Source organism: Parasteatoda tepidariorum, chromosome 1 (assembly GCF_982258835.1).
Source record: "Parasteatoda tepidariorum strain Cologne lab strain chromosome 1, Ptep-v5.0, whole genome shotgun sequence".
NCBI lineage: Eukaryota > Metazoa > Arthropoda > Arachnida > Araneae > Theridiidae > Parasteatoda > Parasteatoda tepidariorum.
Genome location: NC_141755.1, coordinates 85,847,936 through 85,871,221, shown reverse-complemented (window position 1 = coordinate 85,871,221; position 23,286 = coordinate 85,847,936). Strand labels below are relative to the sequence as shown.

General features: G+C 30.7%; 1 protein-coding gene across 2 annotated transcripts in view; it reads left to right on the top strand.

Annotated features, from left to right (window-relative positions):
- Positions 1-23,286, top strand: part of LOC107450063 (homeobox protein Meis1) — a 110,293-nt gene that overhangs the window by 28,610 nt on the left and 58,397 nt on the right. For both annotated transcript variants that reach the window (XM_043039728.3, XM_043039730.3), the window contains exons 5-7: positions 72-296; positions 8,667-8,711; positions 10,168-10,303. In XM_043039728.3, the coding sequence (XP_042895662.1) occupies positions 72-296; positions 8,667-8,711; positions 10,168-10,303 (406 nt within the window). The remainder of the gene's footprint in view (positions 1-71; positions 297-8,666; positions 8,712-10,167; positions 10,304-23,286) is intronic.

The window sequence follows — 23,286 nt, the reverse complement described above, 5'->3', positions numbered from 1 at the left end:
GAAAATCTGTGTATTCTCTTAGAATTGTATCAAGTAGAACATAAGAATGATTTCTTAAATTATTTATTTAGGTTCATGAGCTCTGTGATAACTTTTGTCAGCGTTACATCAGCTGCCTAAAGGGTAAGATGCCCATTGATTTGGTTATCGAAGAGAGAGATACTAAACCTGAGTTAGGGGACACCAATAACAACAGCAACGGTAGCAGTTTCTGTGGTGGTCCTCCCTGTGTCTCCAGGGGGATGCTGGATACTTCCGGCGGACATAGTACTGATAGTGGCTCTACACCAGATCAGGTAAGTCTATCATCGTTGACTTTAAAATTAAGGAATGGACAACATTTTTATTATTTTTTTTCCAATGCCGACCTGTGTTCACCAACATTTCGTCAATTCAGGAATTTTACAGGGCAGATTTGTTGGCCACTCTTTCAGGGGCACCATATTAGGTGGGCCAACGTTGCTCCCATAGTAAGGACAGATAGATAAGACAACATTCGAACCCAGTACCTTTCCATTGCAAACCATAGACAGCATTTATATATTATATGAAACAGAGTCACGGTGGCTCAGGGAATAGAGCATTCGTCCTCCAATGAAGTGACCAGGTTCGAATCCCATCAGTTACTCGTTGATGCAAATTCTGTTCCCGGCTTGCACTGACTATCGTGCTGACGTAAAATATGCTCAGTGGTTGACGGATCATGGGTTAGAATCCCTTTGCCATCTGGCTAACAGTGAGAGGGTTTCATGGTTCTCCTCTCCATATAACGCAGATGCTGGTTGGTCCCATTTAAAAGTTCTCCACGAAGGCCAATTAGTCCCAATGCTTGGTCCAAGGGTTCCGTTGTGTTCTGGACTGGGTTTTTAAGTACAAGACTGCTGTGTTGAATATTATAGTCGTAAACTCAGAAATCGGGTCGGCTCTTCAACGCCAGTTATAAAATAATATGTGAAAGTGATTAAAGGCTTAACCGAATTTTAAGACTTCGTCAGTTTATAATAGTTAGAAGAGGGTGCATATAGAATATACAAAGTTTAACAAATAGACTACTAAACTTCAAGAAATGGTGGAACTCACCAAATTAAATAACTTTAAATAAGGGTCGAAAAGCAAAGGGTGATTCTTGAGAGGCGTATCTGTTTGAAAGGTTTTTAAAATGGAGAATTCACTAAAAAAGAATCTTTTAATTGTTAAAAACTTTAAATAAAATCCTCGCATAAACAACCACCTGTATTAATAAAGGCAACGTGTCAGTTATGTATTAGTGTTTTATTTGTTTTAAAGTAAAGTATGAGTGTTGCTTGTTTTTTAAAAGAAACCGTTATCCTTTTTTTTTCACACAAAATCAAAAAAATTTTTGAAGTTAAGTCATATACTTGTGTTCTAGAAATTTGTGTTTTTTTCCAAGCCAATAATTTTTTTTATTTTTAACAGTCGTGTTAAATCGAATTTAAAAGTGAAAAACTTGTCTTCCACATTTTTTTTAACGTATTCATAAATCAAAGTTACTTGAAGATTAAGTAATGGAAAAAGTACGATATAATATTGCTTTATGTTATTTTACATTCAAATAAAATATTTTTTTTTTATTTAAAATAAATTTCAAATGAATATTATGAAAGCAGAATTTGTTTAATATATTTCCATTTCATATTTAATAGGAACATGTAACATACCAGTATGCTAAATACGATATTTCTTCTAAAGATTAACTGTAATATATGCTTAAATTACACAAAAAAAGTACTGAGATTTTTTTTTCTCCACAAAAATGAAAATATTTTTAAAAGGAAAGAAAAAGGCGATGGCTGTAACGTTGGGGTTTGAGTGAAAACAATAAATGCAATCAAGGAGGTGATCGCTTAACCTTCCCTAGACCTACAATTGCCTTGTCATAAATTATGGATAAATGATAGGACACACAACCCTACAATTTAAAGGATAATCGGGCTGCACGATTGGGCAACTTTTCGCTTACTTGGCAACTCGTTTTAAAAATGTTTGAAGAGCTGTACAAACTATAAAATATCGTTCACTTTTCAGATTTGAAGTCCAAAAATGATTCGATAAGTCCTTTTTTTTGGAGCTTTCTGGTTAAACGACAAGAAATTCATGTAGGAGAAAAGTTGGCATATTACGCAGAAAATAGCTTAAAACAATATTCTCCATTGTTTAAAAAAATGAAGAACAATTTCTGATATTAGATCGAAAACAGCGAGAAATAGTTGCTTCTATTTGGCAACAAAAAAAAAATTTAAATAGTAAATAAATAAATAAAACTGAATTGAAAAATTATATGATCAGTTTCTGTAATTGAAGAATCATGAACATCTTGAGAACATTAACAGTTATCAACCGCCAGTCAGGAAATACGAAGAACAATTCAGGTTGTTAGTAAGAAGAAGATAAATGAATATAGTTTCCATACTGTTTCTGCTCTTGGTTCGAAAGTAGCAGATAAATAAATAAACAATTTGGGTACATTTGACACTATTGCTTAGAAAGTAACAATGAAAATTTTGATATAATTGCTGTTTGATGGAAAATTATGTGGAACATATCTTGGTTTTTTTTTTTCTGTCTTCAGAAAATAACAATGAAGAGCTGCTTAATAATCACTGTTGTTGTTCATTAAAAATATTTATAATAATTACCTGTTTTAACCAGAAAATAACAAAACAGTTGTTATATGTGGTCCGAAAAATTATGATGAAAAAAGCTTTAAAAACAAAAAAAGGCTTGATTTTTTTTTTTTTTTTAAATGGAAATTTCTACTCAACTATATCATAAAGAAATTAATCGAAATTTAAGAAAAACACCATTCGAGCATGTTTTTTTTAATAAAATAAGTAATTAAAACAAGGATAAAAAAAAAGAATCACTATGCTTTTTTTGCTTAGAAAAGAATACACGTATAAGACACTCAAGGGAATGTAGCTCTTTTATTCAGGGTGTTATGTTATGACCACCCTAAATATATATTCTTTGGTTCCTTGTCAAATACTAAACAAATAGAAGCACGCATATTATGCGTCATTTACGTGAAAACGTTATCAAAATTTAACGAATTCCTAACTGAACGCATCAAAGCCTGTATGCGTTCGCCTGAGTAATTTAAAAAATGACTAAAAGGGGATTTTCACAAAAACCTTCGAATTATTTTTGTCTATAATTCCGCTTTTCTCACTACTGATTCGTCAGATTTAATTTTAATCCCTTAAATTTTAATCTTTTTGTTCCTTATCTTTAGCATAGGTGTCTAAAGATATGCACATTAAGATAGGCTATTATGGAACACTCTGCGTACGTATTTATATTCTATAAAAAGGGTTAATAGTTAATTTTAAAAAAAAATACTACAGTAACTTGGTTAACTGTCTAAGAATAAAGAAGGAAAAAAACTTTATATTCTCATCTTCTGAAAAATTATTTGAAACAAGACATGAAAACACCAGCGAATCAAATATCGAGTTATACATAATTCAACGATGAATTTAACGGAAGAAATCAAACTGAACTTTTTTCCGATTACGGATTTTTAATAACATTTTCCAATCTTATACCCTGTTCTGTCCCCCTTCCTCTATTTTTTTTTTTTAAATCAAAATTTTTTGACGGCTTTCTAAATCAAGTTTTGCTGAATTACTTAACTGTCTTTGGCAATCACGATGAGAAGTTCTGTATTGGATGAAAAATTCCTTTCCTTCGCAATCGAAATGACATATTCTTTTATTCACTGCGCGCCATTTCTTTTCCCCCTCTATCGTTTTGTCGAGGCAGCGGCTTTTTAACTATTTGTCTTTCCTGCCAATAACACCTTCAGCTTATAGCTCATTTTTATTATTTTAGCTCTGTTCATGACAGACATCGTTTAATGCGATATTGCTCGACTATTTTTTTGTGGTTGTCTTGCTGATGGCAGATGGAATTTTAGGAAACCAATATGAGAAGTTTTTTTTTAGATTTTATGTTGTTAGAATGTAAGAAATAATTTAACCTCATTCTATAACAGAACTATTTCACGGAACTTAAACACATTTTTCTTAAAACTGCATTTAGTAAAAGTTTACAATCTGGCACCCCTCTTATTTAACAATTTTTTTTATGTTCTTGCAGAAAACAGTGAAAATGTCGTAATAGTGAGGTAAAATCTTATAATGAGAAATCGCAATAAAGGATAGTGAGAAAAAGGAAAATTGCATAATCACATCAAGTTGTAAAGAAGAAAGTCACCGTGAATTTGTTTTATGAATGCAATTTTTCAAATATTATTATCTTCTATTTATTTAATGCGAATTATGTGGTTATAGTGTAGTAATAATTTGGGATGTAGGCATAAAGATTACAAATGTTTCTTTAAAAAAATGAAAGTTTAATCGAATCAAAGTTTAATCGGTAGAACAAGTAGAACCCAGGGTCCTTGGTTCTATCCTCCAACCGGGAAAGGTTGACACTGTCGATTAAATTAATACCAAATAGGCTTGGGGACTAAACACTGGGGGTTCCGTGTACGGCTGACCAACCCTACTGGAACATCTGCCCAGGTACCTTAGAGCCAAAGTTCAAGAAAACTGGGATGACAGTTAAAACCTTAGATACGTAAATAAAGTAGCGATACGCCGCCATCTTGGTGACTGTAACTAGCTTGTGACCTCAACTGTTAATGTCGATGTAAGGAGTTTCTTTTCTTAAACGCCAATTTTTATAGATCATTGGTTTCATATTCTTGAAGATAACTTAAATATTTACTATTTATTCTTTTAATTCTTTTTTTCTCTCTGAAATTTTGTGCTATACTTTTATTCTATTCAGGGAAAATTATACCTTATCTGTAGGTAAAATCTTTCTCATCTTTTAATTCAAAATCTGTTAACTTTTTTTTCTTTCTAAACTCTTCGAAATTCTTTGCTGTTGGTTAATTTGCGAAAGAGAATTTACCACGAAGGATTTCTTCCGTGGTATAGCGTCCTTTTAAAATATTCTTGCTTTATCTTCTTCTTATGTTTCTAAATTCTACGTTCAATCTATCTCCAATTTAATGAATAAAATGGGATACCACAAATCAGAAAACTTATTTACTGTACTTTTAAAAATATCTGTGATCAGAAACGAAGATGCTTCTAATTTAATGTCATGGTTCGTATTAATTTATTTCCCTTTTAGTCCTTTAACAATACACGTTAATGTTCATTTAAATCCTTAAAGTAAAAAGAATCTTTTCAAAGGAAGTGATGAAGTCTGACGAAAATTAATAACTGTTATTTTTTGCGCGGCCAAAGAAAAGGGCCAACGCACCGTTCTTGTTTAAAACCAGTTGTTTGGCGGGTTTAGTAGAATAATAATAATTACCTTTTGTTAATCATGCCCTTTTGGTGTGGTACTTGGGGGATCTCCAACACCCACTTTTCAATTTTGTCCCCACCTCTCCTCCCCCTTTCCTTAAGAGTCAAGAGAAGAAGGAAAAGAATTTGTTTAAAACTAGCTAGTTTCATAGCAGAATCTAGTTAGCTAACTAATAGTTAGGGTCCAGTAAAAATTGTTTTATCCTGTTGTTCGTAAACGAGTAAACAGATCCATGCTGTGAGTTGGTTTCGTTGAAAGATCTTTTCTTGTTATGGGATTATATATTTTTACAATAATAGAATTCAAATTTCCTTTTTCGCACAATGCAAAACTTAATTTATTTTTAAAGATAATGTTTTTTTTTATTCAATTGTATTTTATGTTATATATGTTTAAATTATGTTTTTGTGCTTGGGGTTAAAGGTTTTTTTTTTTTTTTTTTTTTTGGTTTGATTTTTAAAATGTGTTTTTAAAGTGCGTGAAAATTATCGTCTAAAGTGCAGTTTGGCATTAGGGGAAAAATAGGTGCCGAACTAAAATTTTAAATTTTTTGATGGAAAATCCATTTTTTTTTTAAATTAAAATAATGCAAGTTTTGAGCATTTATTTGGTGTATTTTTAGCATTTATTTTGTGCAAAAAATTTTCATAAAACTTTTATTATTTTAGAATGTTTCTAGTAAAACTTTAAATATTGTAGTTAATGATGTACCGAAGAAAACTTATTATGAGATAAATATCCATTTTTAAACAAAATCTTTGCTGCAATTCAAATTTTACAACTTTTCTTTTTGCAATTCTAACGTAATTAACGTATTTTAAATTAATTTTAAAAAAATATACATACCTGAAACTTACCTTTTATTATCCCTATGAACTCCACATTTCGATTAGCAGGAAAGTTCAAGAAGGATTGCCTCGATTTTTGATATAGCTTCATAGTGATTATTTCTATGCATGTTATGAATAGCTAAATTGTTGTAAAAAGAAAAGATACAAAAACCAGTTCATTTAAAGAAAGAAAGAAAAAAACAAGCTGAAGAATTGAAATCTAAACTGAAATTAAAGCTAGCAAGAAAACTATGCATTTCTTAACCCCTGTCTCTTTCCTTTAAAAAACAACTAAAAGATTTATAGAACTCCCATTTAAAAAAAAATTGCTAATAATCACTATCGTATAAAAAATTCTAATTCATTCTAATGGGATCCCAAAAATTTTGTAAAACAGGCAAATAATCCATGTTCTAAGTTTTGAGGTGGTAAAAAGAACCGGTACGATAAAGCATCGCATTAGAAAATATGATTTTACTACCGATTCAATTTGAACAGTTGAACCGGAACTTAATGCAATTAAATATTTATTCGATTCAAATTAGATTCTATTATATTTTAATAAAATTAACTGATTCATGAAAATATTAGTTTAAAGTATACGTTGTGTTAAGTTGCTATTTCCTTTTCTTGATTATTAAAATTTGTTCGAGATTGTTTTATTTAATTAATCAACTAGTTTCGTCCAGTTTATTTTACTTACTACACTGTTAGAAATAAAAATCTCCCGTTTGACGATTCAGCAATCTTTGAGCTATATTTCGTTAATTTTTAGTATAATTTCGTCACGAAATCACGTAATTTGTGACGAAACGCGAACTCTCATATCAACGACGAAAATGTTCCCTCAGTTCGAAACCTCAGTGTTGTGCGTTTATGGGAGATTGTTAACTAGAATGACGAAACTCAAATGGACACTGGACAATCGAAGTAAGCCGACTGGACTGTATGTTGGTCAAGAGTAGTTGGTGAGGAAGATCCCGGGATCGAATCCTGCTTCATGCATAGGTGTACTTTATCTCTCTGTCTTTGTGTTGTTAAGGTAACATTGATCCACATGTATGGTGCCCATGATAAAATGATAATTAGGAAAGTTAGATATTTTTTGCACTATGGATTATTTATTTATTTTTATTTTACTTTTTTTGACAATTTTTTTTTTGTGGAAAAAAAAATGACGAAATACTTCTTTAAATTTTGACGAAATTCCTCTCCTTGAAGTAGTGACAATAGTTATTTCGTCACTTTAACGAAAAATTCGCTCGGAGCTTATACCAGGAAACAGTTTTGTCAAAAACATGATTTTTTGAGTATCCATTTTTTGTTTCAGTGTGATAGTTAACATGGATTAATTTTATTTTCTTCAGAAATATAATTTAATTTAATCAATACAATTATTATGATCATTTACAAAAATTCCGTTATTCAACAATAATATGTAATTAGTATTATTAAAAAACATTTTTTTATTGATTAAATAAAATTCTTAGCAGTGTTCTTGTCATCTTTTCTTCATTAAATTTTGCGTTATTTTTCAATTAATTAGTTTTGTTCTTTTAAATATTTAATTTATTAATTAGCAAAAAATGTAATATTTGATCAAAGATATGAAAAAATAAAGTGTTGGGTATGTGTTAAGTTCTTCTCCCTCTAAATACGCGTTATGTTAAATTTTCGGCATCGAATTGCTATACAGTTTTAAAAAATGCTTCTTTGAATATTGATTTTGCTAGTACTATCTTTTAGCACTAGCAGACTTAGCTATTGATTTCTAAAAATGAAATCATGGCCTGTTTATGACAAAGTGATTGAAGTGCTGAATTGTCTAACATGAGAATTTAGTTTCTGAATAGTTTCAATAAATATTGAAGTCACTGCACTATAGATTCACTGTTACGCTTTATTCAACGACCTAACAACATTTCTGAAACAGAACATTAAGAGTTGTTCGCAATTTTTTCGAAAAATTTGTTTGCAGCAACGAATGTAAACATACATTATGATCTCACTTAAACTGGGAAGAGAACAAAAAAAAATTGAATTGTTAACATCAATATTCCACCTTCCTTCCAAAAACATTTACAGTCAAAGGACTGATTTTAAACAAACATTTTCTTGGTCTTTTTTTCAAATCATCATTCAGCCATTACATGTATAATTCTACGCTGCCTTTTTGTAAACAACCCTTTTGGCCTTACTAACTAGTCTTCTGGTCCGAATATATTTTGATGATTGTTCCGTACCTCTTTCGCAAAAGGAAAAAGCAGGTAGAAAATGTAAATAACCAAATAATGATGATAATAGTAATAAAATTCTCTGACTTCGGTGTACTTCGAGAAATGGCTGATTATACCATGTGTACCAACTTTAACTTTTTTCCTTGCTTTTTTTAATTTTTTTTTTTTTTTTTTTTTTGGACAGAATACTATTTTTTGCTGACGTAGAATTTATCCCTTGACGGCTAAAGCATATTTTATTTTTATGTTGCAGGGCCACTATGAAGACATGTCTGTGGGAAATATGGAAAGGCTAGGGGTAAGTAGTTCATCATTATGAATATTTTGAAAAGAGATGAAAACTCTTTTTTTTTTTCTCCTTTAATTATTTTTCTTTTTAGAGATTAAGTTGCAGAGGTGGCCAGCCTTTTTCGAAAGAGCCACATCTGGAAAAATATATGATTATGTGAGCTACTTCTAAGTTTTCCATAATATAAAGGGGGAAAAACGTTCATATGCTAATTATGGGATATAAGGCAAATGGCTTATTTTTACAGATTTAAAAAATAATGTAATAGAAAAAGTACGTAACTAGATTTTACTGTTAATAAGCATTTTAAAAATTGTCGGTTAGATTATGCATGAAACAAAGATAGAAACGTTTTCCTAAAATACTAATTTTTTTTTTTTTTTTTTGAAAAAAAAGTTGTTATATGGTTGATGATTATATGGTTGAATGATTGTTATGAATTCTTAGAATTTTGTGCATTTGCAATGTACCTAAGTTAGTAGCGAGCGAAACGAGCTTGGTTTGCGAAGCAAACCATATAAGTTTGCGTAGCAATTTTCGGGGGTTGGCGAGCGTTAGCGAGCAGGGGGCGCAGCCCACTAGTATAATGTAATATAAAAACTTTGAGATATCAAAAATCAAATCTTTTTCTTTCTACTGGCCACATAACAAACTGGTAGAGAATTCTGATTTTTTTTTCAGAGGTTTTAATTACATAATTGTTTAAAATTGTTTCATCTACAATTTGCACATCTTATTCAAGAGTTGCTTATTATCGAATCATACTTTTGAGTGTAGCCTTAAAATAACCTGGTTTGGAAATTTTCAGTAATACTCCAAATAACAAAAAAAGTAGCTAAGGAAATACAATCAAGGAATCGCTGTGAACAAAACGTAGCTAAACAATCCCTGGTTTGCTGTAATGCTAAGATTTTTCTATTAGTTCATGCATAAATTATTTTAGTTAAATAATTAGTTTAACATTAAAAAAATAATAAATGAATTTTGCAAAAATTTTCTATGCTTGATTGTTTGAATTTCAAAACATGTTAACAAATAATCTAAATCTGAATTAAAATATTGTATACACGTTTTGGGGCTTTGGAATGGTGAGAATGAGCTTTCGACAGTAGTCAAAAGCGTCTTCATTTTAATAGCATAGTTGAGGCTGCTGTCAACTACAATAGCATAAAGAATATATTGCCCGTGGGAATATTGGACATATAAAGTGTTAAATATTGTATTCTTTGCTTTAAAGTGTTAAATATTGTATTCTTTGCTTTAAAGTGTTAAATATTGTATTCTTTGCTTTAAAGTGTTAAATATTGTATTCTTTGCTTTAAAGTGTTAAATATTGTATTCATTGATTGATTCTGTAGTAATGTATTTATTTAATGAAATTAAGCAAACTAGGCGAACTCAGGATTTTGACCTGAAGTAATGTGTTATGTTCAGATCCCTTATAGACCGTAAATTATTATTGCAGAGACCACCTTCACAATCCCTGAATTATGGTTCCGTAGGCGATGATGTTCGGTCCCCCACGGGTTCAACTGGCACTCCATGTCCTCTGTCACAACAGCCTTCTTCCCAACAAAGTACAGACAATAACAGTGAAGCTGGTAAGCATTTCAATTTCTTTTTTTGTTTACTTATTACGGCGTTTGACGTGTTTTTATATCTGGGAAATGAATAATTAATGGACCACTTTCCGAATAGCTAGAGCTGGTCAGAAGCGACTGGAACTCCGTGCATGATGACAATTGACAATGTAGGTTTCAATTGTTCTCTATGTGGCCGAGCGGTTAGCGTGCCTGAATGCGAAGCCAATAGCCGTGGGTTCGAATCCCGCTCTTGGCATGGATGTTTCTCTCTATGTGTTGTCATATGTTGTGTGTGAATGTGGCCTACCCTTTGAATGGGTATTTGTGGTAGTGTGGCGTGGGTAATGTTGCTCGACTTCGTGACTTACGTTCACAGGTGGGGTAACGTTCAATGAGCAACACTTCCGGCATCTTCCAAGGTGAAGTACGAAAGTTCAGTACCTGCCTTTACGGGGGGAAAAAATTGTTCTCTAGCCGCTACGAGAAGATATAGTTAATTTATCGCCACACAGAATTCACAGTCAATTGAAATACCACCCAGTTTCGAACTAAGTGCTCATCAAATATCATATGTAACTCTGTGCCTGACAAATGTTTCCTAAATGGTGCAAGAATGCAGAGCAAAAATTGAATTCGAATCTATTTGTAGTTTAAGATTCAACTTCAAAAATGAATAATTTTGATTTACTCTATTCTGCATAGTTTCAGCATAATAAAAACAAAAGATGATAAAAACTCACTAAGAAAATAAAAACTCACTGCGCAATGACAAATTTTCACATAGTAGAACAAGATCGGGGTTACTTTCCTGATATGAATCATTTCGTCAAAGGTTCAACTTTCAAAACAATTATTGAAAGAAATATTTTATACGTCGAGATAAATTTATTACTGCATTTTTACAACATGTTATTAATTGGTTTATTAAAGTCTGAACCATACAATTATCGAAGAAATTGGTTCAATCTCAAAAGTTTCTTTTTACCTGAGCCGTAAATAGAGACGAATATAATCGTCAAAAATGACTCGTATTTAATATCAGACGGAGGGAGGGTAGGGTTGAGAAGAATTTGAGTGGTCGTAATGAGAAGCTTTCAACACCATTGAGTTACATCCGTTCGAGCATAAAGCTGGCCTTGGTTTTTCAAGAGCCCTTCTCCACTTGAAGAATTCTTTTTCTTCTTTTAATCCGACTTCTATTTACATCCTAGTTTATAAGTATTGATACAATTCATTATTTTATTCCTCCCTTTCGAGAACTAGTTTTGTCACTTTTTTTTTTTTTCGTTGGTTAAATAAGAACTGCGTTATTTATATATCCTGGAGTTTTTGTTGTTGTATTTAACTCTTATTATACAGCTAATCACGTTTTTTTTTTCTTCCTACATAAAAAAGGTTGCTCGTTTATTATCATTATCTTTTTATAGAGCCATTTTTTTTTTTAGAAATGTTATGTTAAAATATTTTTGGGATTGAGGTTGATTTAAAAGAAGAAATTCAATTAGCTTAAATATAAATTGATTTTAAGTACTTTTTCGTGGGCAGGTGGATGGAATTTTCAAAATTTCACCTACACTAAGGAAGTGGCCATAAATTTAAGCTTCTGAATGACCGCGTTTATAAAATTCTGCGTTTATAATTTCAAATAAACTCGACGAGAAACTACGAAGTGAAGGCACGCATAACGCACAAGAGAAAATAGTTCTCGCCAGACCAGAGTTGGTTTGTCTTCCTGACTCCACTCTAACCTTTACTGTTCCATACATTTATGTAAAAAAAAAAGCCCTACATTTTAAATTTTTTTTGTATTGTCTAAAGTTAGCAGCAGGTGGCAGCACAAAGCATTAAGGGTAAAAAAATAGCTTCTCTTCGACATTTAAAAATTAATGTTAAATGTGGAAAGATGGGAGTATCATAAAATTTTTTGAATTTTACCACATTATAAATGGTTTTACTCTTGTTTCCATAGCAGCAGACATTCACAGTCGTATCATAGCTGAACAGTACCCATGAACAAGGCAAGAAAAACGTTGAATGGAATGGAACACTGTGAGAGATTTTCAATTTTAAGGGGAAAAAATACACTCACACTGGAAAATGAATTTCAGGAGAACCGTAAATTACTTATTAATAATAAAGCAAAACGGCTAAATCTTATTCAGATGAGTCAACTTTTACAAGAACATTTATAAATAACGTTCATGTTCTGCACTTATTAGGTACAGAAGACTCAATAGTTCGATTTTAGTAGTTATTCTAATAACTCCTAATCATTTTCCCCTTTTCCGGTGAAATTTTATTTTTGTTCTTTAACCCTTTGACGCAGATGGGACACCGCTGTCCCTTTTGTGTATTTTTTCTGATGCTCTAAAGCTCTAAGTACAAGCAAAATATATTTCGGTATCTTTTTAATCATAAGAAAACAGTCTAATATTTACTAAAAAAATCTGTTTAAGTGTTGAAATTATATTTACTCTAAAATATAAAATTTAAAAAAAGAAGAAAAAAATCGGTTGATTTTTTTTTCTTTAATTATCAATAATTGATTTTGTGAAGTAAAGAAATTTCAATGATGAATAACTGCTTTTTTTAGATCTAAATAATTGCAAATAGCTACAAATTCGTAAAATAATTGTTTGGAAGATTTCTAAGGCAGAAAAAGTCTCCGGTGTTTCAGGCTGTATTTCCTAACCATAAATTATTGCTAAAATAACATTTTTCACTTTTTTTGGTCCTAAATTAATACAAAAAAATGTAAAAAGCATGCAAAATATGTTACAAAAATTTTGTGTCAAATAGTTAATCCTGATTCAATGTAAACTCCACAGTTGAAAATGTTTCGTTTAATTCATTACCATGCAAAATGTAACTACATTTTTCTTCCAGTTCCCGAACATTAAAAGTCTTTAACACTATCAGTGTAGAAATACTTATTAATTACTCGTAAAAATTTTTTTTTAAATGATTTAAATATTGTATACAATCTCTTAACCCATTCTGATAAAAGAGTATGGGATGCGTGCCACGATTGAGTATTTGAAATTTCGTTTTTGTAAAAAAATAAGTAGAAAATAAATATAAATAATATTAGTTTTTTTGAACTTTCACTGCAGTTTTTCTCCTTTATTTACTCACTTTTAATTTTGAACTTCAGAATCACTACCCTATTTATCTTTCTTTGCTTTCTATATATAACCTTCATAAATATAAATTTAACTTTAATTTATGTAGCCAAAATCAAAATCCAGTAGGTCTAAAACAGTATTACGTAGCGTTTTTAAAAAGTGATTAAAGGTGCTTATTTTGTTCGGGATTTGTAAAGAGTGCTTAATTTTCTAACTTTTAAAAAGAGATTTTTTCTTTGCCGTGTCGATTGTTGTTCTAAATTACAAAAAAATGCATGATTTTCACAATTTTCTCTGCAGTACTTATCAGAAACTAGTTATTATTTTAGCTTGATTATGTGAAGTTTGTGAAAATGTTTTTGAATTTTATTGATTTTATGATCAATAAATTAAGAACTTTAAGCGATAGAAGAAAAAAAAATTATTACTGCACAGATCTTAATTATGATTTTTCTTTTTGGAAATTGATTCAAAATATTTTTGAAGTGCTTAAAAGTTGCTTATTTTTCGTTGAAAAATCTGGCTACGCACTCTGTACAAAGATAACTTTTTCATCGTACTCTAGTCAAATTCTTTCTCCTCTTTCTCTTTTTGGCGATAACATGGCGCGATAGATAAACAGGTCATGAATCCAAACCATTCCCTCCTTTCCTCCTATCATTGGGATAAGTAATATAAATGACTCTCAAACACCCTTCTGTCAGATGAGTGCAAAATTATCGTCTAGTTGGGGGGAGAAATCCCTCCCTCCTTTTAGCCGAAACTTAAATAAAAATAACAATAAAAAAAAGGGAAGAAAGAAACAGGGTATGCCTCCCCGCATCAGTTAGTTAATGCTGAGCTATCTTTTTGCTCTTTTCTATGGTCGTCTGCTGTTGGTGTATGTTTGGAAGGAGGCTTTGTAGGGGCCATGAAAGATTGATAGTATCATAACAGGGAGATCCAGGCTAGAGAATCTAGGGGTCTTCCACTATCGTTTGTCTAGGTTGGAGGATTTGAAACTGATCCTCAAAAGTCTTATCCCGCATTCCGTTTTCCGTATGTTTTATTATACTGTGCTGTTGTTGCAGATGGGATGGGAGTAAAAAAAAAATCGGTTTGACTGCGCGAATGTTAACAACCACTGCACCGTAGTAAACAGCCAGAGATTCCAGAACTTTTTTTTTTCTTTGCTAATGAAATACGTGATTTTGTTTTGAAGCCTGTGTTGGAATTTTTTTGAAAGCATTTTTGAAATTTCATTTCGGTCTAGGATCTAAGCGCGGTGCTGGGCGAAGCAAAATATAACCGAGTTTTCAAATTTCTTGCAACGAAACTCGCTGTAAATTTGTTAGAGAAAACGATAGAACTTACAATTACGAACGTAAAAATCTAACAACATGTGCTGTTACACTATGAAACGCTTACATTTTTCATATTACAATATAAAAAACTTAATTATATTATACTATAAATTAAATTAATAAATTAATTTATGTTATAAATTGAATTATATTGTAATAGTATGAAAATTAAAAAAAAATGAACAGTTTAATTATTTAATTTTACAGATCTAATTGCATATTTATTTAATTTTAAAATGTAATCAAATTTAATGAAACCATGAACCGAAGCTCGGTCCTATAGCCAGCTTAAAATTCATTTCTAAGACTTCTTTGCCTCCACCTTGAATTCTGGAATTTAGTAATTGTGTGTGTGGGGAGGGGAGAGCCTCGGTTGCTTAGAGGATAGAGCGTTCGCCTCCCAATGAGATAGCCAAGTTCGAATCCCAGCTGTGGCTGCTCGAGACGAAATCTGCACCTGGCTCGCCTGTTCACAGTGCTGACATAAAACATTCTTAGTGGTAAACGAATCATGGGTTAGAATTCCCTTGCCGTCAGGCTGAGCGTGGGATGTAACGGAAATACGAGTTAGTTCCATCAGAAAGGCCTCCACAAAGGCTAGTTTGATCTAGATTGGGTTCGAAATTTCAAGGTCACGGAATTGAACATTGATAGTTGTTGACTCAGAATCGAGGCGGCTAATCAACGTCGATTATAAAACAAAATAAAATTGGGGGTGGTGATCTTATGACTATATGGTGAAAACACACTCCTTCCTAAGGTGACGTTCTTAGATAAATATGTTCCTTATTACTGTTTCCAGTTAATTTACATATTTCGGAAACTTTCACTAGATAGCAGCTCAATGCAATATATTTTAATCGCACAATACGTCATAATGCCTCCCCGGACATCTTATTGTTGTTCGTCGAAAATAATTTTAAAAATTAAATTACCTCCAGAACAATTTGTGGTGACAGTTATCATTGTAATTCCTCGAAATCCTTTATTGTTTTATTCAGTTTTTAGCGTATTTTACTTTTGCAAAGGGTTCTATAGTAACCGTAAATTCCTTCAGGAATAAAATCATTAAAAATTACGCTGAAGTAGAAAAAAATATTTAGGTGATAAAAATATAACATAACTTTGATGAATTGCTCTCGAAATCCAATTTGTTTGTCAGGTTCATCTGAAAACTATTCTTAATATTTATCTTTATTTATACACTATATTACGAAAAAAGAAAAGGAAATTTAAATATTACTTTTTATATTAACATAAACTATTCCAACGCGGCTATTTTAAAAATCAATCATTGAAAAATTGATACTATTGATATTGATACTAGTGTTACTGATCTGAATAATACTATTTGATAAATTGTTATTAGGAGTTAACCTAAACTTGTTTGTGCGCAAACCACATGAGAAAGCTATTAGCTTACACAACATACATAAGCTATTTTTATACATATAAAAATAAAATGATAAAAGAAAATACGATACAATAACATTTCCATCTCTATAAGTTGACCACCTGTCTAAGTTGACAACTAAAGAAATTCATTGCTAGGTGGTTAATTTACACGGGTTTCACTATATTACGAAATAAGAAAATATTATAACCGTCGTTTGACAATCGACCCAATTTTTAGGTTTTACGATTACCAATGTTCAACTCCGTAGCCTTGTAATTTTGAACCTTACTAGAAGACAAGGGAACTCCTAGATCAAGTGATGGGAGAAATTTGCCCTCATGGAGGACTTTCTGATGGAGTTAACCCACGTTTGCGTTACATGGAGAGGAAGACCACGAGAACCTCCCACGGTTAGCCTGGCGTAAAAGGGACTCTAACCCATGATCCGTCAACCACTGAGGATATTTTACGTCACCACTGTGATCGTTGCAAGCCTGATGCGGAATTCGCATCGACCAGCTATTGCCGGGATTCGAACCCGGTTCACCTTATTGGAAGGCGAACGCTCTGTCCCCTGAGGCATCACGGCCCAAATAAGAAAATAAAGAATTAACTATCACTTTTATTTGCACTATCTAAGACGAACGTTCGTTACGCAACAAAATTATAAACCAGCAACTGAAAAAACTCGCGTTTCAAGCTAGAATAGTGCAAGAATTCTTGTTGAACTTTTCACCATAAGCATTTCTATAGAAGAAGAAAAAAAGTGAGTATCTTTTACTCCAACAGACTTAACTCATTTGTTGATCTAAAATTTAGTTATAGTTAATTTAGTTTTGTCCCTTTCATCCACTTTTTTTTGAATGACACACTAAATTTCCGTTGCTTTTACGGGACACAATCCTCGACTTTTACAGTGTTCGTATTTTACTCTCTCTCTCTCTCTAATTTGCATGGAGTAGCTGTTCTCTTCCCTATTCAACCAGCAGAATCGGCGGAATCAGTGGCGCTATATTTCCTCAAATGGGTTTCAAAGCAACCCATAACAACAACTTCCAACAATCCCCCTGAACATGAAAGGGCCCCATTTGAATAGGGACCAATTTGCGCCCCCCATTAAAGTGTACTTGGGGGGCTTAAATTTGTCACCTTTTCCTTTCTGTAATCCAATCAGATGCGCACACGTTTTCGGATAAGGACATGAGACAGGATAGGGTTATCGTATGGATGTGAGGAGACTACTTGGCGATCAAATTTGGAGGTTTGGCATCCTTTGAAGATGCACTTGTAAAATTCTTGAAAATAATTTTTAATTTGCGAATTTAAAAAGGGAATAATAAAATTTCTTTTTTAGGTACATAGAGGAAATATTAGAAACATAATTAAACGATTGATTCGTTTCGAACTGTTGAGTCCAAATTTAATGTAATTTGATATTTTTTTTTGAATAATTTTTAATTTACGTAAATTTGCAATAATTTTTAATTTACGTTAGTTTGAATAATTTTGAATTTATGAATTCTTTCGATCAATCGATCTCAATTTACTGTAATTAAGTATTTTTTTTTAAAAATAATTAATGTTCCAAAACAAAATTGAGGCTATCCTTTTTGTTAATAATTTTAGATTAACTACTTGAGAGACTATTATTAATTTATAGTAACTGAGGAGTTTAAGCAACAACAATAATTAATCTCAAGAAACAGTTAACTATTTATTGTTCTTCTGTCATGGTATGATTGAATTATACTTTAAATTGATATGAACTTATCAAAAAATGAACATATTCATAAAATATATGTATATTATTGATTTATGTTTGGAAAGAATTAAAAAGTGCGATATATCCAAATCCGAACAAATGAATTAAATATAAAAAAAAAGTTCCTTATTAACTGTTATTAAAATTTAACATCCAATTCGATTTGGGTGGTTGAACCCGAATTTAATGCCATTTGATGATTTTTCAAACATAATTAGATATTATTAAGAAATTAATGACAAACATAATTCAATTTGAAGTTAAGAAACATTTAATACTTTATCTATTTTTAATGCAGCTATATAATAGTATTTAAAAAAAAGTATCAATTGATAATAATCTCTGTGGGTCTTTATCTTTTGATATGTAAAAAATATTAATAAAAATGATACAATATTTAAATTTTATACAATTTTTTTTAAAAAGTGTTTTAAAAAAAAGCATTATTTGCATATTATTATATCACTATACAATAAGTGAAATTATTGAAATTTAGAACAATTTTAGAACTGCCTTATATATTAATTCTTCTTCTTCTTCTTCATAAGCGCAACAGCCTTTCACAGGCCAAGGCTGACTCGCAGATTTTCCTCCATCTGGCCCTGTCCGGTGCGACGGCCCGCCATTGGTTGACACACAATAGCTTGAGGTCCTTTTCAACGTCGTCTATCCACCTTGTAGGTGGTCGTCCCCTACGTCTCGTCCCTTCAATTGTGGAAAAAGTCACTTTTTTTGGCAGGGACGGCATCAGAATTTCTGAAGAGGTGGCCCAGCCACCTAATGCGTGATGCTTTAATAGTTCTCACAATGTCGGTCCCACCGAATTTGTCATATTTTTTGTAAATTTCGTGGTTGTAAAGAATTCTCCTTACGTTATTCTCTTGAAGAGATCCAAAGATTTTCCTCAAAATTTTTTTTCTCCAAAAATTAGCAGTTTTTCCTCCTCTGTTTTGTTTAGGGTCCAGCACTCACTTCCATACGTAGCTATAGGCCTGATTAAAGTTTTGCAGATGTTTAACTTTGTCTTCACACTGATGAACTTGGATTTCAGTTGGTTTCTGAGGCCGTAGAAACTTCTGTTAGCCATGGAAATTCTGTTATTTATTTCGATTTTCAGGTTGTTGTGGCAGGATCAAGGTTCCTAAGTACTTGAACTGGTTAACAGTTTCAAAAGAGTAAGTCATTATCTCCAGAGGAGATCGATCAGGAGTTTTATTTGTTGCGATCAAAAACTTTGTTTTGTCTGCATTTATAACTAGTCCCATCTCCTTCGCCGCACTCTCAAGCGCTACAAAAGCGTCAATGACTGAGCGTTTTGTTCTTCCAACTATGTCGATATCATCAGCAAAAGCGAGTAGGAGTAGTTGGACAGTTCTTTGTAAGATTGTTCCATTTGTGTTGATACCAGAGTCTCTAATGGCCTTTTCCAAAGCTATGTTAAACAGCAGGCAAGAAAGGGAATCACCCTGTCTCACCCTGTCTGTTTTTTCGGTGAAGAATGGCTCAGAGAGACTTGACGAGATTTTTATTCTGCACAAAACTCTTTTGAGCGTCATTCTTGTGAGGCTGATTAGCTTCTTTGGGATGTTAAACTCCAACATAGCCTCAAGTAGTTTTCTTCGGTTGATGCTCAGTGCCGTAACTTCGCCCTTCGGGGCCCTGGGGCTCAAATTTTTGCCGGGGCCCTTTCTAAAACTTTGTGTACTCCATCTCTAATCGTCATTTTAGCTATTTATGTATCATGTTGATTAATATATTTATGAAAATAAGCCACTTGTTCACATAGAAATGGGATTACAAAATATTGTAAGTTGTAAATTTAACACTAGAATGTAAAATGTTATATTTAAAAAAATTAATTTTTAATTACAAAAGACAAATAAGTGTTTAAGACTTCAAGACATCTAAAAATAATTACAAAACACATACTAAATACAGATTTTAAATGTATTTAATGGTTCTAGTTTGGTAGATAGATTTATACACTTAAGTTTGTTGAGAAAGATTATATCATCATCATCACATCAGTTCGCATTAAAATAAATGTCTAGAATAAATATTTCATACTTAAAATTTTAGATTAGTTTCAGTTCTTGAAAAATATTTAAAGTAAATTGTAAAATAGATTTCATAGTAATAAATTTTTTAAAAAAGGTGGAAAAAAAATTTATATAAAATAAAAAAAAGTCATAAAATTAATATTTATAATTATTAGTACAAAATATAAATCCATCCATAATTTGAAACACAGTCCACTAAATTTGCTAATCTATTATTAATTAATAAAAATTAAATAATAAATTATAACAATTTTAAAATTGCTGAACATAAATCTTTCTAAAATCAGAAATAAAAAATTTCAAAACTTAAAATTAATTTCTCCTGGCCTTTGATGCCGCAAATTCATCAATTATATCGCTGAAATCAATATTTCGTGCTCTTTCGTTTTCAATAGACAGTAGAGCAAGCCCATTCAATCGATCCTGTCTCATCGAACTTCTCAAATAATTTTTTATAAGTTTCGATTTTGAGAAAGTATAACAACAAGTATAATCTCTACACACTGTCACACATACATCCTTAATCCATTATAGTGATTTTTGTTAGTAACTGACAATTTTTAATGTTTTTTCTTTTCTTATTTCAAATTTTATTGTCGTAATCTAAATGTAAATACTCAAAGTCATTAACTTCTCTGTTAATTTCTTAATTCAATGAGATTTTCATACAAAAATTTCTTTCAATTTTAGTTCAAATGGGCGAACAATTAATTATCTCATACACATTTTATAGATAAGCAGTTGCATTTAAAAGAGATGTTTAACAACTATTTATATTTTAGACTTTCCTTTCCTCCTAAACCAGTCGTTTATCATCATATAGGCCAGTCATTTTAGATATAAAATAAAGTTTCAGAACTTCCAAGTGTAAAAGTCATTTTTTTTCAAGTGTTACATTAGAATACTAGGAATAAGCGTAACAAGAAATTTTTATGATATAGTATAGTATAGTTACGTTAGAATTTTCTTTCAAATGTTAAAGGGTAGGATATATTAATTTTAAGACATTATTGAAATGAGGAAAAGAAAGAAGAAACAAAATATCTCGATTTGACTAAGATTTCTTACATTTTGAGAAACGGACAAGCAGTGTTTTTAGAAAAAGATTCTAAGTTTGAATTTTAACGTTTTGTCTGCATATTAAGACATTTTTACGTATTTTCACTTTTTTCATATTCTTGTCATCTAATTTATTGTAACCAAGATTTTAAACATATGATCACTAGGAAATAAAATTTTTATAATTTATTTTTGGTTATTTCAATAACGTATCATTAATTTCTATCATCTTTAATTAATAAGTTAAAATATTTTTTCATTACATAATTTAAGTTCACATGCATTCCTTAATACATAACAAGCTAGATAGTTTTAAATGGCTTTTAAATCACTTTTTATTTTGACGATTATTTATTGATATATGTATGCAAAATTGCTTGATAACATTTGTTTTATCGAATTAAAAAATAAACTTTTGTAATGCAATGCAAATTCATTTACATTTCAAATGTTTCAAGAGAAGCTTGTAGATATTTCTAGAATTAAGTAGTAGATCACGTAAGGAAAGATTTTCGATCAAAGTTTTAATACATAATTAAATGAGATGTAATTCAAGCTGATAGCATAAATAGTTTTGAAGTTATGGTGGTCTTCTTCATAATGAGTGCATTTCAAAGACAGTACTTTTTGTACACAAACATGAAAAAAAGAAACATTTCAACTTTTCAAATATAAGCACTGTTGTTTCGTATTTTGTCTTATTTGGTTCAGTGATTTAAAATACAGACGAAATACTACCTCATTTGTCTGTATAGCATAGCAATGTAAGATAAATAAGTTCTAGCACAAAATGGTATTTGTTGTACAGGGTCCCAAAAATATAGTAATATTTTGAGAAGAATTCATTCATGAATATTTTGCCTATCGAAACTTCTGAACAGACAAAATAACAAATAAATATATGTATTTATGATGTCATGTAATTATATATGATAAAAAATTATGACAAGAAACTAATATTTTTTAATATTCCAAAAAGGTTTTTTCTTATTTTTCCAAAACGAAAAATAAGAAGAAAACCTTTTTAATGGTTTGTCAAGGCAATGAATTTTATTTGATTTGGATTTCTATATTGAAAAATGCAATAGGTTTGAACAAAATATTTCAATGAATATCCTAAATATTGGTTGCAGAGAAAATCATATTCACAATGGAAAAAAAAATAATAAGTCTCAAAACTAGAAAGAAAAAAAAGTGGAAACTTGAATTAATTTAATCTTAAGTGTAATGTTTTACACATCTTGTTCCAATATTGAAAACGGAAAATAAAGTAATTCAATTGATAAACAGAAATGTTCAAATGTAATTCTGATGGTCGATGGTTCTGATGGTTTGAAGAAATGATTAAATGTAATTCTGATCGATGGTCGGATAAATTCCTTTCCTACATCTGCAATATTTATAGTTTCAGTATTAAAATTTTCAAAAATGTATGCTATAAACTGAGAAAAATAAAACATGAAAAAAGTTCTCAGAAAGTTATTATCACAAGATAATTACTTTGATGATCCTATAACAGCTTTACTTAAAAAAAAAAAAAAAAAACACTATATTAAGTGCGCTCAACACTACATCCTTCCTCAAATGTTATGAAAACAAATTGTGCCATTTTTGAAAATATGATTTTTTTTCTAATTAAAGCTGTTTTTAATAATAATATTTTAGTTAAACGTTTGTATCAAATATATTTCTTCGTTATTTTAATATTTGAAGTATAAGTTAAGGTTAATTTTTTGTATTAGAATAAAGATTACTTTTGTTTACATAAATTAGTGTTGCAAAAACAACAGAGATAGTCAAATAAATAAGACAGAATAAATGTGCAACGGGTTTGATGTCTTAGCTCCGCTCAATATAATGTGGTTATCATATAAGATAAGAATGAAATAGAAAATTTAAAAGAAGATTAATTGCATTCTCAACCCAATCGTGATATTTCCTTGCTTTTTGAATTAACATATTTTCTTTTCTTTCTCTCTTAAGTATATAAAACTACAACATGTACCATTTTTGTCAGTGAAACCAAGGAATTTGAAATTAGTTTAATTTTAATGCAATGTAGATAATGCCGATCTTAAAGAATCTACTAAAGTCTCTCATAAAAGTAGAAAGAATTATCAAAACAATCTAATAAAATATTTTCTTTGAAGAAATTTTTTTTATTGATTGAAAAACAATGGTTTATTTAAACCAAAATACTTTAAATGATGACATATTTTCAGTTATTCTCAACGAAACAATGTTTATAGCGTTTTA